The 14,437-nt window shown below is 41.8% G+C and overlaps 1 protein-coding gene across 4 annotated transcripts in view; it reads left to right on the top strand.

Annotated features, from left to right (window-relative positions):
• Positions 1 to 14,437, top strand: part of OGDH (oxoglutarate dehydrogenase) — a 61,470-nt gene that overhangs the window by 20,430 nt on the left and 26,603 nt on the right. The window contains exons 4-5 of one of the 4 annotated variants that reach the window (XM_035140238.2): positions 3,996 to 4,098; positions 12,042 to 12,086. In XM_035140238.2, the coding sequence (XP_034996129.1) occupies positions 3,996 to 4,098; positions 12,042 to 12,086 (148 nt within the window). Of the gene's footprint in view, positions 1 to 3,777; positions 3,869 to 3,995; positions 4,099 to 12,041; positions 12,087 to 14,437 lie in introns of all 4 variants that reach the window. The other 3 variants (XM_035140240.2, XM_035140242.2, XM_035140243.2) reach the window with 3 other exon arrangements.

Genomic DNA, 14,437 nt, shown 5'->3' with positions numbered 1-14,437 from the left:
TCACGGAAGCACATGTGTGTACTAAGGGAAAAATAAGGAAGGGGAAGATTAAAAGTACCAACGTTATATAGAAGCCTTTAGCAAACCTTAAGATTGGATAAACAGTTTAAGAGGGAATTTACTTCCTTACTAAAACCATTCTGTCCATTTGAATCAAGGTTAAAGTGACTCAGATAGACATTTGCTGGCTATGGATCCTCTACTTTTAATAACATTTCCCTAGAAGGAACACCATATTCCATAGTCACATGGTGAAACATTACATACAGAGCACATGGCTCCCTTGTGACACAGACCTTAAATATTGTGAGTTCACAAACAAACATTTTCAAGGTTACAATCTCCCTTTTCCCTTCCCGCTCCCCCTTTCTGTACAGAAAGGGGTAGGTATGCACATACACCCCACTTTTACTCTCTAGAGAAAGATTGGGAAATGTTCAAGACTTTCATATGTGCTTAAACTTTAACCCTTAATAGAGAAAGTGATAAAAACTTATATAATCACTCCACAAAAACAACAATTACACTCTTGTTCCAACTCTGAAAACCAATAATCTTTCCTTGCCAGAAAGCAGAGCTGGGCTGAATTTCAACCCATCACCACATCAGACACATTGCCTTTCACATAGCTCTAAAATGGGGGTTAGAAGGGACCCTGAGGTCATTTAGTCTAACCCTCTAAGATACAGGATTCACAAGATTTGAATGAAAATACCAACTTTATATAGAACCCTTTAGCAGATGAGTTTTTTTCCTTAAGAGGTGATATCAGGAGCCCAACACAATTGAAGTTAAAACTAGACTCAGATAGACAATTCCTGGCTAAGGAAGCTCTACTTTTGACAAACAATTCACCTTTATAGGAATAGCTGTTCAATTTTCCTTTAGTCAATATTCCTCTAGTCACTTGGAGAAAGACTCCCCTTTGGAGCCTCTCTCAATAACAAACATTTGCACACCTCATTCTCATATTTATAATGTTTAAGATTGATCGGTTCAACATTGTTTCTATACTAGAAATTTAAACAAGTTGGCAGTTTTAACTATGCACACTTAAGAAGGCAGTCTATGGATGTTGTAGCCAATTTAAACACACCCCATAACATTCTAAACCTTGAGTACATCTCTTATCCACTTATAGCTGGAGTTTATGAACATTTTCAAGTTTAAAATATTTTCAAAGCATTGAGCAAGCATTTTTAAACTTACAGCTCGTTATTTTCCTTCATCCTGCCCCCTCTTTTTACTTTTGGAGAGGAAACAATGGCCTTCTACAGCCTCTTTAAAACAAACCTTTACACACTACCTCCACTCTTTTAAATATTTGCCATTGTTTTTGGGTTGATCAAGCCCTTACATAAGATTATTTAAGCAAGCTTGCCTTATTATTATATTATTTTAAACTATGCATGCTTTAAAAAAGGCAGTCTGTGGGTGTCATGGCCAAATTTTACACAAACCCCTAATTTCCTAAACCTGGATTATATCTCTCATTTACTTTAAGGGGAACAATGAACTATAGCAGACACAAGGATCAGACGCACATACACTTCACAGACAACACAGACAACATGTAACATGCAAACATATATAATTTTATACCATAACATACTTTGCAGGATTCCTCACAAAACTTTTCCCATTCAGAGTTCACCAGGGTTAATTTTAAAGCGGAGATTCACTGTATGTTAAAGGAACCTCCTGGTAGCCATTTCCCCTCATCTGGGTGGTCCATAGTAAAGCGGACCCAGTGTTTTTTTCTTACAAAGTTTTTGCAATTGGTTCCCTTCAAGCTTGTCCGCCCCGGGGATTTCGTGCCAATTTAAGAGAACGAATTGGAGTGGACTTTCATCCTCAAAGTCCTTACCGGAGCCAAGCCTCAGTTGTGCTTTGCCTCGGTTGGGAGTCTGGGAAAGGAATTCCTTAGAGTGGGTTGCACCCATTTTACTTAAGCCTTTTTATACTGCAGTTCTGGGTCCCCGACCCTGTTCCTGGACACTCTTAACTTCCTGAGTCTATGACTCACCCCCACGTCCTAGTGGTGTTCCTGCCTGCCGTTCGCGTGCACTAACTACTAGGCGGCCTGGTGCAGCTAAAACCCTATTGGAACCCTCCCACTGGTCATCAATTGCCTGAGGGTTCCACAGCAACTTCCCTGCCTCTTACACACTAAACTCAGTTCCTACTGAACGCTTGCCTATGCAATGCCAGGTCGGAACTGAGGAATAAAAGGTTGGAAAAGAACGGGTGCACTTGCGTTCCCTGGTCATGGGTCATACCCAACAATGGGTCGCCATGGCAGGGGGGCGTCTTCACCCGAAGATTAAGAGCAGAGGAATAGGAAACAGAGCTGGGATAGCCAGATTCCCAGATTGGTAGAAAAGCGACAGTTTGCTCAGACTTCTGCTCAGTTTGGCAGAAGGGAGCTGGGACAGTCTTTCTGAGCTCTGCGTTTAACGTAAAGACTGTTGCCCTGGACCTCAGTTCTACCTTGTAACTGTGCCTGGCAGCCTTGCTGCAACTAAGGTCCAAAGAGGAGAGTAGAAAAGGATAGTCCAAGTGGAGAAATAGATTTTTAGTTGCTGTGGTTCTTAGCTCACCCAAGGTGTCCCCTTTTAATACTCACGACCGATCCTTTCAGTCGAATCCCGTTGTCTCCAGCTTCCAACTGGTTCCTAAAAAAAAACAGCCTTGTCCCTTTAAACGTTGCTTCGTCCTGGGGGTCCCGCTTGGACTCTCAATTACTACCAAGTGCCTCGGGTCCTGAGGTTGGTTTACCCCCCTGCAAAAGAGGCAAGGGCGCGCTGGGCTCCCCTTCCTCAGTGAACCCGGAGCTCAAGGCAAAACTGGGTCCCTTCGTGGTTGCCAAACTGTTGTAAAAATTTTGCAGAGCTACACGGCCCTAGAATTAAGTGGATCCTTGACCCAGGAAGAGTCCAGGTATCCTGGCAAGCAGACAAAGTTTAAGCGTCTCCTGCCCACCAAATAACAGAGACCAAACCAGGACGTGCGAAGCAAGGCACTTTTATTTTTGCTGTTGCAACAGGGTCCTTCCTCTCACACAGGAGAACAAGGAAGGAACCCCAAACAAAGACGTCTTGCCCTTAAAAAGAGATTTGAAATTGGTTTCAGCCCACCCCCCAGAAGCATCATCCATATGTCACAGAAGGGGTGTAGCCCAAGACCCCTCTCCCTAGATTCATCATAGGTACATCATGAAAGGGGAGGTCTGGTGGCAGTAATCTGAGCAGTCTGGACCCTGCCCCCTGCCCCCCAAAACCTAATCAACAAAATTGAGAGATATTTACATTTCCCTGTTTCCCAGCCAAGTTAATCACACCCTTTTGTCTGGCACTCAGGTATCAGGATGCCAGGGATTATCACTTTAATTCCTGAGACAATGAGAAGGTTCCCCCCACCCCACTTCTTCCTTGCAGAGGAACACCTGGTCAGAGAGAGAGAGTCAAAATGGTGTCAGTCAGGCCTGTTTTCCTGTGCTGCTTCAGACATGTTTCTGTACATTCATGTACATGTTTTATGAACCATTATTATATATATAGAGATATGACCTCAAAATTCTTATAACAGTACTATTAAAGTATTTTTACTCCTTTAGTTTAAGAAAAGTTCGGTTCTAGTCTGACATGGTGTAAAATGGGATCAGTGTTAAGATTTGCATTGGTCTCTGTAAACTTGAAACAATAGCATTACAGAAAATCTGCAATGCAAAACATGATTGATAACCAGTTTTGTGACTCATTTTGTTGTTGTTTCTAGGTCAGGGGTCACCACATTGCCAAGCTTGATCCTCTCGGCATTAATTGTGTAAATTTTGATGAATCGGCAGTAACTGATTCTCCAAACGTCGGTGAGAATTACTCTGCAAATTAATTCTAATGTCATTTTAACTTTTATACCCCTTTCCTTTCCTACCCCTTCCTCCCTCTCCCTCTTCTGGTATCCACTTTCCTTTTCATTCCTGGCCCATTTCATAGATTCGAGGGCATCATGTAGCACAGCTCGACCCCCTGGGCATCTTGGATGCTGATCTGGATTCTTCCGTTCCAGCCGATATTATCACTTCCGCAGATAAACTGGGTGAGGGCTCCGAGAGCAGTTAGTGCCGCATTGCTTGAGCTCCTCCTCTCTCACTTCCACAGCTTCTAGTTAGATTGCTTCACTAAGCCTGAAGGGAAAGGTCTTAAGTTTCCTTTATAATGATCACTTATTTTAAAAAAAATGGAACAGCAGCAAAGTACTTCTGTCCCTTGTCACTTACCACTGTGGGCAATACAAGCCAGTTTGTTCTCTTCTACTGTTAATTTTGAGTTCAGTAGTTAATGGCTCTGAATAGGTTAGTAGTGTCTATTATTTGCCTCTGAGGAAATAAGGAATATTTTGGAGTCACGTAAACAGGCCTTCTTCCTTGCCTTTAGCATCCCTTGACCCCCAGTGTTCAGTAGGTCTCTTTCTTGGAACTGCAGTGACTTGATTCAGCAGCTTGAAGTTCTGCAGTGATGCTACTGGGGAGGAACGGGGTGGTTTTTCAAAAAAAAAAAAAAAGCATTCAGGCAAGTCTTTTGTGGTATTTCCTCACTCAGTTCAGTTGTAATCCTTAGCTATGCAGCTTGCCCTAAAATCCTAAGAGTAGCTGAACCAATAACTTTCAGTGATCATAACGAGGAAGCTTTGGAGTTTATTCCCACATCTAATCAAGAGACTGAAATGGTGAGACCCTTGGTTGCAAGGTGCATGTATGTTGCTCAGATGAGGGTGGGTGTGCTGAGCCATGTTTGAAACTCGGCTTTCCAGTAAAGTCCAACCTGATCTTTAAGTTTGATCACTAGTATTTTTTCCAAGCATAGCACAGGATATGGTGGCTGAGCTCTATTTATTGCTGGTGCTTTCTACAGGTTAATCAACCTGGCTCCGCAAGCGCTTTTAAGTAGCATGCTTCTAACTTAGAATAGAACAATAATAATGACCACTAACTCCTTTCAAGACTGACATGTGATTAGAGTATTTGTGCATGTAATGTTTTGAGATGGTCATGACTGATGTGCTCATAGAATATATATTTATGAAATGGAAGGTATCCAAAGGAGAAAAAAACAAAAACAATACTGTAATGGATGTTGTTCTACTCATGTTCAGTCCACTTGGCCACACTATCATCTTACAGTTGGCATTCTGATGTTGTTGCCCCCTTTATGTTAAAGATCCATTGCTCATAAAAGAGTGTTGTTTGTGAACTCTAGGGGTTCTTTTCAGGCCTTTTGGGGAATCCCTAATGTGTTCTACAGTATTCCTTTTGCATTACATCTTCAGCAAGTATGTCAGATACAGGACAATGGAGTGCAGCACCCCTTTACAGTGGAGTGGTGGTGATGAATTCAGATGGAATAGACATTTTGAGGGGGGGGGGAAATCATGTGGGCCCCTGCAGGATAGAGAATCTGACTCTATAACCCATTTTACTTATGTCCCTGCTTGATAATGGCTTCATTATTACTCTTGTAGTCGGTCATTACGGTAATACTTCAGAAGGGTAGAGTTACACCATACCGGCTTTATACGTATTCATATAGGTGAATCCTAAGATTTTAATAAAGCTATATATAACTCTGCTACCTTGCATAGACAGTGTGTGTATGGAATTCTTTGGATATTTTTTTTTCTGATCAGAGAGTGAAATCAAGACTGTTTCACATTAAATAAAGTTAACTGGGATATTAAATATTCACTAGTGATTATTTTTTAATCTACTAATATTTAGTATCTTATCCAGTCTCAGACAGTAGATAGGTTGTATTCTGAGAAATATGTGCCACCTTACATTCTAAGTTATCTGTGACAATGGACACTGCAAACTTAGTTTGAGAAGTAAGGTGTAGAGTGGTTCATGTTGCCTTAGAACAATGGTAGCCAAAAGTGTATTCACACTGATATAGCAGCATCCGTTTCTGTCCTGTTTGGAATTACCGTAGTTGTGTATACGCTCTACTACAACAAAATGGGCATACTACAAAATGGGCAAATGTGTGCAAGCTCAGGCACTAGTTCTTAAAAGTTACAGCTTATACAACAACCAGGTGGGTGGAAGCAGTTCAGGTAGCCTGAAGCAATGGGTACTGTTAGGTGAAAACTGAGGGAGAGCCAAATGTGCCTGGTATTTCAGCAGAGCTGATGGAAGAGCCCTGCTTACCACCTCTCTCCCTCAGGATCCTGAACAAATTCTGGAATACAATACCTTGTACCAAACCATTTGTCTGCCTAGTCCAGTATTGTCTACTTTGACTGGCTGTGTCTCTCCAGGATGTCAGGGCTGAAGCCTTTTCCGTCACCTTCTACCTGAGCCTTTTAAGTGGATGTGCCAGGGATTGAACCCAGGATCTTCTGTGTGCAAAGCATGTATTCTACCACCCAGTTATGTTTACTTTCCACATGTAAGCAGTTGGTTGCTCTCTCTATAGCTGCTTTCTCAAGCATTGCTTTAAGCTGAATAGACTGGCTTAAAATTGGGTGCTATATCTTGACAGGATTTTACTGGGTGCTTATTGTAACAGACCTGTAGCTCATAAAAAGTTTGTTAAAAAGCAGTTTTGTTAACTTCCAAGATAATTCGCTCTTGAAATTATTACTGAGCATACCGGTAGTTCATGACACAGGGAAGCTGCTACCTGTATTAGTAAACTTGCAACAATCTGGTGAGTTATGTACCAGCCACACACCAATTGGTTTTCCTGGGTTGTGCCTTGGAACAGCTGGCACACACTGTACCTCAACATAGTTTATTCATTTTTGCAAGCTCTTCTTCATTTTTGGGAAACTGAATTCCTTTTTAGTGCTTCTTTATAAATGTGCTTATAGACATAAAGGCAAGCAGGTCTGCTCTTAAGGGCTGCTTGGCAGGCAGCTTTAACAGGGTAAGCAAACAAACCATAGCTAAAAGTATATGTCTGATCCACACATACCGGTAATGCCATGCCGTAGATATAACAGGTCAAGCATCATAATCCAACAACAAGCCATGGCTTCATATCACAGTTTGTTGACAGTTAACATACCATAGTTAAGTTGCTAGGCAGTTGGAAGATTATCATACTAAGTATTGCTTAATAAACCATGGCTTAGCTTTGCATGCAAACCTGGCCTGTATCAAAGGCAGGGCAGAGCCCTTATAGTAATATCTGTTTGTAAGAAAGGGACTCCTGCAGCCAGTTGTTTCATACCAATGCCCCATTCATACTGCAGGCATGGAATGGGGGGCTATAAGTAAATACAACTTGTGCCTCTTGGGAGATAAGCCAGCAGCAAAATTATCCACCCTCCCATCCTCCACAGGTGGGCGGGGTTTGCAGCACCAGGTGGGCACACCTGGGGCAGGCACCACCCTCCAGCTCTGGTTGGCCTCTGACCCGCCCTCCCTCCGGCCAGGTCAGTAGACAGGCTGGCTGGGGGTGGGGTCAGAGACCAAAGAAAAGAGGCTGTTCTCAGCCACGCCTCTTTTGTTCTCCTTTTCCCAGCAGCAAAATAAGCTTTCAGAGACATATCTTGCAATTTGCTTTGAAACTAATTTGTGACTTAATACAGTACACACACATACACACACATATAAAACTTTGAGGGGTTTTTTATAATCAAGTAGTGTATAATTTTCATGAAATAAATAAAAATAGGATAAGATAATTCAAATCTAGCTACCGGTAGTATTGATGGGGGGGGAGGCCAAAGTCTTATTGAGAAGTGGTTCCACCATTACTAGAGCCCTTCTCTGCTGATTAGCAGCACTGAAAGGATGAATTTGTTACTATTGTCCTTTGATAGTGGAAGCGCTGTGCTAATGTGGGTTTTTTTGCTGAATGCATTGTTTGCTGCTGAAAGCTAAGTGATATCCATTTGCAGTTTATCAACTTCTATGGAAGAGGTTTGTATAGGTATTCATCTTGTTATGTTGAACTGCTTGATTTACATAGGAATAAACACTGATTATTTTTGGTCCCAAATAATCCTAAAGTACAATTTGTAGAGATAAGTACTGGCCTTGTGCTGCTGAGCTTGGGTGCCTGTCTTTTAAACCATGAATTCAAACAAGTACAAGTACAAAGTGACTATGCTCCTAGATATGAAAATGCCAATTAGGGAGAGTCACGTGGAAGGTGGTTGATTGAACTGTGGCTTACATTTTAGGGGGGGGGAGTGTTGACCTTTTAAGTAAGGCTTCCTCAAACTCTAACCTCCAGATGTTTTGAGACTACAATTCCCATCATCCTTGACCACTGGTCCTGCTAGCTAGGGATCATGGGAGTTGTAGGCCAAAAAATATGGAGGGCCGAGTTTGAGGAAGCCCATTTTAAGTGATCTAGCAGAATGACTTCAGTTGTTGCTATAATACTGTTCTCCCTTTTTGTACATTTTGACATTTTATTCCTTGGATACAAGTATTTTATAAATAAGACAGGGAGATTCAGAACTACATTTTCTCATTCAAAATATTACTTTATCTTGCTTTATTCCTTGCTTTCAGAGCACTATACTGTTGAATTGGTGTCTCACCAATATCCAATGCAGATATTATTATTACAACCATATACCCTTGGAGAACAAGCATTCCTTCCTCCATAAAATGTAAATAGAATTGTTACTTTTTAAATCTTATTCCTCTCCAGTGCTATTCTACAAGATAGGTTATGCTACATTCAGGCCAGTAAAACACAGACACAGAACCCATCGGAGACTGTAGGCACATCACCTTCCATTTCTGCAGCCTCTGCTGTATTTTGACTCAGCAGAAAATGTCATGCTAGTTGTTTGTTTGTTTTTATTAGCAGGCCTTCAAGGTCTAGCAACAAACCTATGGCTGGAAACAGAATATTCAATCCACATTGTCTCAGGAGGTCTTTGGAAGGGCAAGCTCTCTGCTTCTGTGAGTCAGTCCATTCTTGTCCTTGAGTCAGGGAATGGTGCTATGCAGCTACTACAGTACCTTTTTGCCCACACAAATTTCCTGTTTCTAACTGATTTGCTCCTGGGACCCCATCCCAAAATATTCAGCACAGAACATGAAGCCTCCAAGTCCTCGCATGCTGTGGTTGATTATGTGACATTTGAGTTCAGTGAATGTTTTGTACTCTTGTGGTCTTAACATAAGCAGTCTGCCAGTAGGATTTACCATGTGAAATGGAAACACTTTTGTAGAATGGTTAAATTTTCAACTTAACATTCTTTAGAAATTCGTCACTTCTAAAGTTTCCTAGAGAAAGTTATGTAAGGCAGCCACTTGGACATCATCTGTTCTAGACTAAATTGATTTGTTCCATTTCTTAGGCCGTAGTCGATTCATTCCTTTCTCTAATACAGTTTGCACCACGCCTAGAGGCAAACTGCTTTGGTATGAACCAAAATCTAGAATAACACCTGGGACAATAAACTCATCAATGAATTGTCCTCAAATTTTATCAGGTGCCTCTCCAACAATGGCAAGGAGCAGGGACATACTATGGAGCACGGGTGACAGGTTTTGTCTTGTTCCTACGTCATGAACATCTTTCACAGCATTGTGCCCTTTGCTCTTCAAAATAGTTGCCGTGTTATATTTTGCTCTGGATCCATCTTTCTGGGGATCCTGTGAAATAACCTGAGCCATTCTACAATATATGTGATCCTCTCCTTCATTTAATGGCTAATGGTGCTGAGAACTCATTTGGAAAGCTGCAGGACAAGGCATGATGTTCCTTGGGACAGCAACCCATAAATTGGTTTTACTTCCTTCCAAACTAACCTGAGAGGAATATAACCTCTCCTGTGTACTGGTACTTGAGAGAATCTGAGGACAACACATAAGTGAATACACTGGCTATTGTCTACACTAATGGCTTTTGAGAAGGAGGAGGGGATGTGCCAGTCTGTAAATGACTAGGTATCTCTGGGGTAGTTTTCTGCCTTTGGCCCCCACTTGCACTCAACTCTCACCTGTGGCTCCTGGAAGCTGTCAGCATGTGACAGTGGCCACACCCTAGGAATGGCTTCAACTGGCCAGCTAAACCGGATAAGGGTAGATCAGGGGTCCCCAAACTAAGGCCCGGGGGCCAGATGCGGCCCAATCGCCTTCTAAATCCGGCCCGCGGACGGTCCGGGAATCAGCATGTTTTTACATGAGTAGACTGAGTCCTTTTATTTAAAATGCATCTCTGGGTTATTTGTGGGGCATAGGAATTCGTTCATATTTTTTTCCAAAATATAGTCCGGCCCACCACAAGGTCTGAGGGACACTGGACCGGCCCCCTGCTGAAAAAGTTTGCTGACCCCTGGGGTAGATGATGGGTTTTAAACGGTTGGTGAGTTAGAATTTGCCCTGCATGCAAATACAGGCTCCAGCGGATTGATCAGATGAGACCAAAAGTGGGTCCAATGGTCAAGAAGGCGGTTTCTGCATGTGCTGCAGAGAGGAGCAGGTAGGGTTCATCAACCTGCGTAGCCCATCTAGAAGGAAAACTCTGATCCTAAACCACTTTTACCTTGCTAGATATATTCAGAAGAAAAACCTAAGGAGTAAACCGTACACAAACCGTACACAAAGTAGAGTCCCTAAGACGGTTGGGTGGCAACTTGTGGGCTCCTTACAGCAACTCCTGCAGTCAAGCTGGTGCCTATTGCTTTGCTTTCTTTGGACCACATCAATGAAGCCAACAGGGCAGGGTCTTGTCATCTGGGCAGCAGTTTTACTTCACCCCCTCAGGCACACTCAATTGTCTCCCGAGACAAACAGGTGTCAACAAAGCCTTTGTGCAATTCACTCAGCCTTCTTATGGAGCTAAGCACATCATTTGGCATAATCTGCTCTTGATATTCAAAGCTTTCTCAAAATATCTCTACCATACCCATGACTCAATCAGCACAACCTGGTCATTAGTTCAGGGGCTGAGGCACAACTGAAACACTGCTGCACAAAGGAATCTTGCTATAGCTGCTTACAACTGCATACAGAGAACAAAAGTTGTTTATGGTTACATTCCAAACTAATGATCATCCTGCGGTGGAAGCTCTGAACCTCAAGAGGGTCATATGAACGTGCTTAGGAAGGTGCCTACTCAGCTCCCTGTGATAAAGGGTTTGATGGTTTCCCTCCCAGAAGAAGCTGTGTTCAGGACAAAGAATGCTTTTGGGTGTCAGAAGGATGAGACATAGCAGCAGTGACTTGCAGTAGTACACAATAAGTTTCTGTTTAACAAAATGCCGCCAATAAATTATCCTGCCAGTAGATTGTTCCTTATTAGGAGGTGCCCTTGAAATCTCTGTTGATAGCCGAGCTAGGTTTGAACTTTAAAGCAAAGCCATTGACAGTTCTGACTTTGACAAACCGAAGAGCAGGTGAGCCAGAGTAGTCAATAGTTAGATTGTTGAGGAGAAAACAGGATGCACAGTCCCAGCTGTGAATCTCATTAGCCTTTGACATCTTTCAGTCTAATCTATCTCACAGGGTTGTTTGCAAGGATAAATTGTGTGGACACTTTTTACATTGCCTTGAGCTCCACAGAGGTAGAATGGGATGAAAGTGCTAAAAAGTTACTTCAGCTGGAGCAGGTATGGGATTCTGTAAGAAGGCTTTCGTTTATTCATTTGTACTTTTTAAACTAGGCTCCTGCTCTAGAGACCGCTTGTTCCACGGTTTACTACTTGATGCTCTGAACTTTTTCCCCTGCTTGCATATTTTGCATAAGGAAAGAATGAGGAGATCTCAAACCATGTAGCTTAACTGCTGTGTATCTGGTAACTTTCACCTCTTTTTCTCTGTATGGTTTATATGGCTGGCTCTGAAAGATTTATTCAAGGATCCCCCCCCCTGTAGTATTGCAGTCACCCTTCATTCTAACCTCCTTTCCTATGGTGGTGTTGACGGGGTGCTTGTGAGTACTGTTTAAAACATTGACTTTCTCTGTATATTGCTACTTCTGCGGTTCTTTGGGGTTTTGAAAAACTAACTTTGACTGGGTCTCTCTGTCTTCTCCTTTCTGCATCCCACCTTTACCCCCTTCTCCCAGATCTTGCAGTATTCAAGGAGCGGCTGAGAGTGCTAACAGTAGGAGGTATGCAAATAATGAGCATCTAACCCCTTCTGGAGATTAGGACTCTCTGAATAGTTGACTCTGAGCATGTATAGTTTAGGTAAAGTTGCAACTTTGCCCCCATGTCAAACAGTGTTTGTTTTCTTCTCAAAGTGGTTTGGAATGTATGTGACCGAAGTGCTTCATCATCGTCTTCCTCCCAAATTACATACCTCTTTATTTGCTTGAGTGGTAGCCATTTTTCCCCCTATTGTTTGCTTGCCACTGTTTGTTCTGTTGAGTAATTGTCTTGCGTTAGAATCTGGGACTCCATGAAAATGTAATTGTTGTCATATGTTCATTAGAGCACTTACTCAAGTGCCTTTGATACTGAACCTGACTTGTGTGATTTGCCGGTAATAATATTTGGTGCACAAAAGTATATGTTACATTTATGTAGATGCCAGACTTTTGGCAGTGACATTGAGGGATCTAAATAGCCAGGCTTGCTTATTTTTCTATCTTGCTAAGAGATTTGCATCTCATGGTAGCCTTATGCTGTGAGTTGGATACTTCAGTGTCCAAATGCTTAATCATAATTTCCAAGTTGCTGTTTTTTAATCCGATTGAACAGAGCAATATATTTCTAAAGAGAGATGAATCCCACACTATGTGTGGTGCTTGCCGTCTCACAGCTAATCTGGGCTTCTTTCTGGCAGGCTGGTATGTTGCAATGCATATAGGTGACAATTAAGAAGTAAAGCATATTAAGAAAATGCTTCCTTCCTGGATGCACAAGAATGAATATTTAGTTTTCCTGTTGTCACATGATACTGTATTTGTCTCCTATGTCATACCTACTGTTGACCTTGATTTTGATTTGTCTCTGTAAAATATCTGTAGATAAACAAATGGCTATCTCATTTATTGGGATCTAATGTCCCTAAACAGAATACCACTTTAAAAAGTTATGACTATAGCCAACTAAATGGGTGTTTTTTTAAACAAAACAAAAGACAAAAACCCTGATCATACTCCCACAGTATTTCCAACCATCAGAAATTTATGGAGTTAAATAAAAAAGCAAAGGCTGGTTTGCAGCAGCCCTTTTGTGGATAGTATACCATAGGTCCTTTCTCTCCACACACACACACCCTAAGCATTTGTAACTTTAAAATCCCTGCTAATCACATTCTCCCTACTTCAGCATCTCTACTGGGGTGGGAGATGCAGTGGTGAGTAACAGAATGACTTGCATTACCCTAGCCTGATTCTGCATCCAGGGTATCAAAATGATATCATTCAGGCTAAGGGTATGTTCATGTCATATTTCTGCCTATAATAATAAGCATTAAAAATTACTTGATACAGTACTTTGCTTTTTTTCTAATTAGTGAATTAGAAAAAAACATCTACATAGCTGCCAAGTTATCCCTTTTTTAAAGGGATTTTCCATTATGCTGAATAGGCTTCCTCGCGAGAAAAGGGAAAACTTGGCAGCTATGCATCTATCTCATTCCTCTTGATAAGTAGTATTAACAGGTCTATGCACTGAGTTTCCAAACAGATGAGAACTACTTCTAACTAGCAGGACTAATGTAACTATCACCTCACTCAGATGAATTTAAAATCACTCTGATATCTTCCCTTAATTGAAACTTTCACAATTTTAAAAAATGCTTCAATTTTTAAAACAAAGAAAAAGGGAGACCCAGAAAGCAGCTAGCACAATATGTTCTGACACAAGAACAATATTTGGTTTTCCCATGCAATGAAAGAGCTTATGCTGTGAACCAACAATGTAGATTTTAAAAACCAGCAAGTGCCAAACACAGGAATTAGACTTGGATAATAAAGTATGGGAATTACCCAAATCTTCGTTCTAAGGACAGAACTACACTTGTGCCATCAATATGACAGCAAAATTTCAAGTACTCCCTGACCTCTGTACAGTATAGTGTTTCAACTGGAGTTGGGGGAACGACCTCTTGTCAGTGAACCTCATTAGGCCCACCATGCCTCCCCATTTGGTCCACCAGGCATAATGAAGATAACAGGCATTCCACTGGCCCTTATTTATTGCCTGTGTGAAGGTATCATACCTCACATCATAAATGGTGTTTAGCATGGGGCAAGTAAAGCAGGACTAAAAAAGGGATGTGCAAGGCACTTTGAAGCCCTGGCTGTCAGCTGACCACTGGAGCCCTAAAGTACCAAGCAACAACAATCAGCTGGTGGTACTTGAAGAGATCCCTGCACAGCCAAAGTCCCAACAGTCCACTGGGATTGGCCTAGGCAGCTGGAGGAAGTAGCTCGGATTCAAAGCACTTCCTTCACTGCTTTCTCAGAAGAGATGAAAAAATGCTCAATTAAAAAACTTGGTGTTTCCCCCC

This window comes from Zootoca vivipara, chromosome 15 (genome assembly GCF_963506605.1).
Source record: "Zootoca vivipara chromosome 15, rZooViv1.1, whole genome shotgun sequence".
Taxonomy (NCBI): Eukaryota; Metazoa; Chordata; class Lepidosauria; order Squamata; family Lacertidae; genus Zootoca; species Zootoca vivipara.
This window is presented reverse-complemented; position numbering and strand designations above follow the sequence as displayed.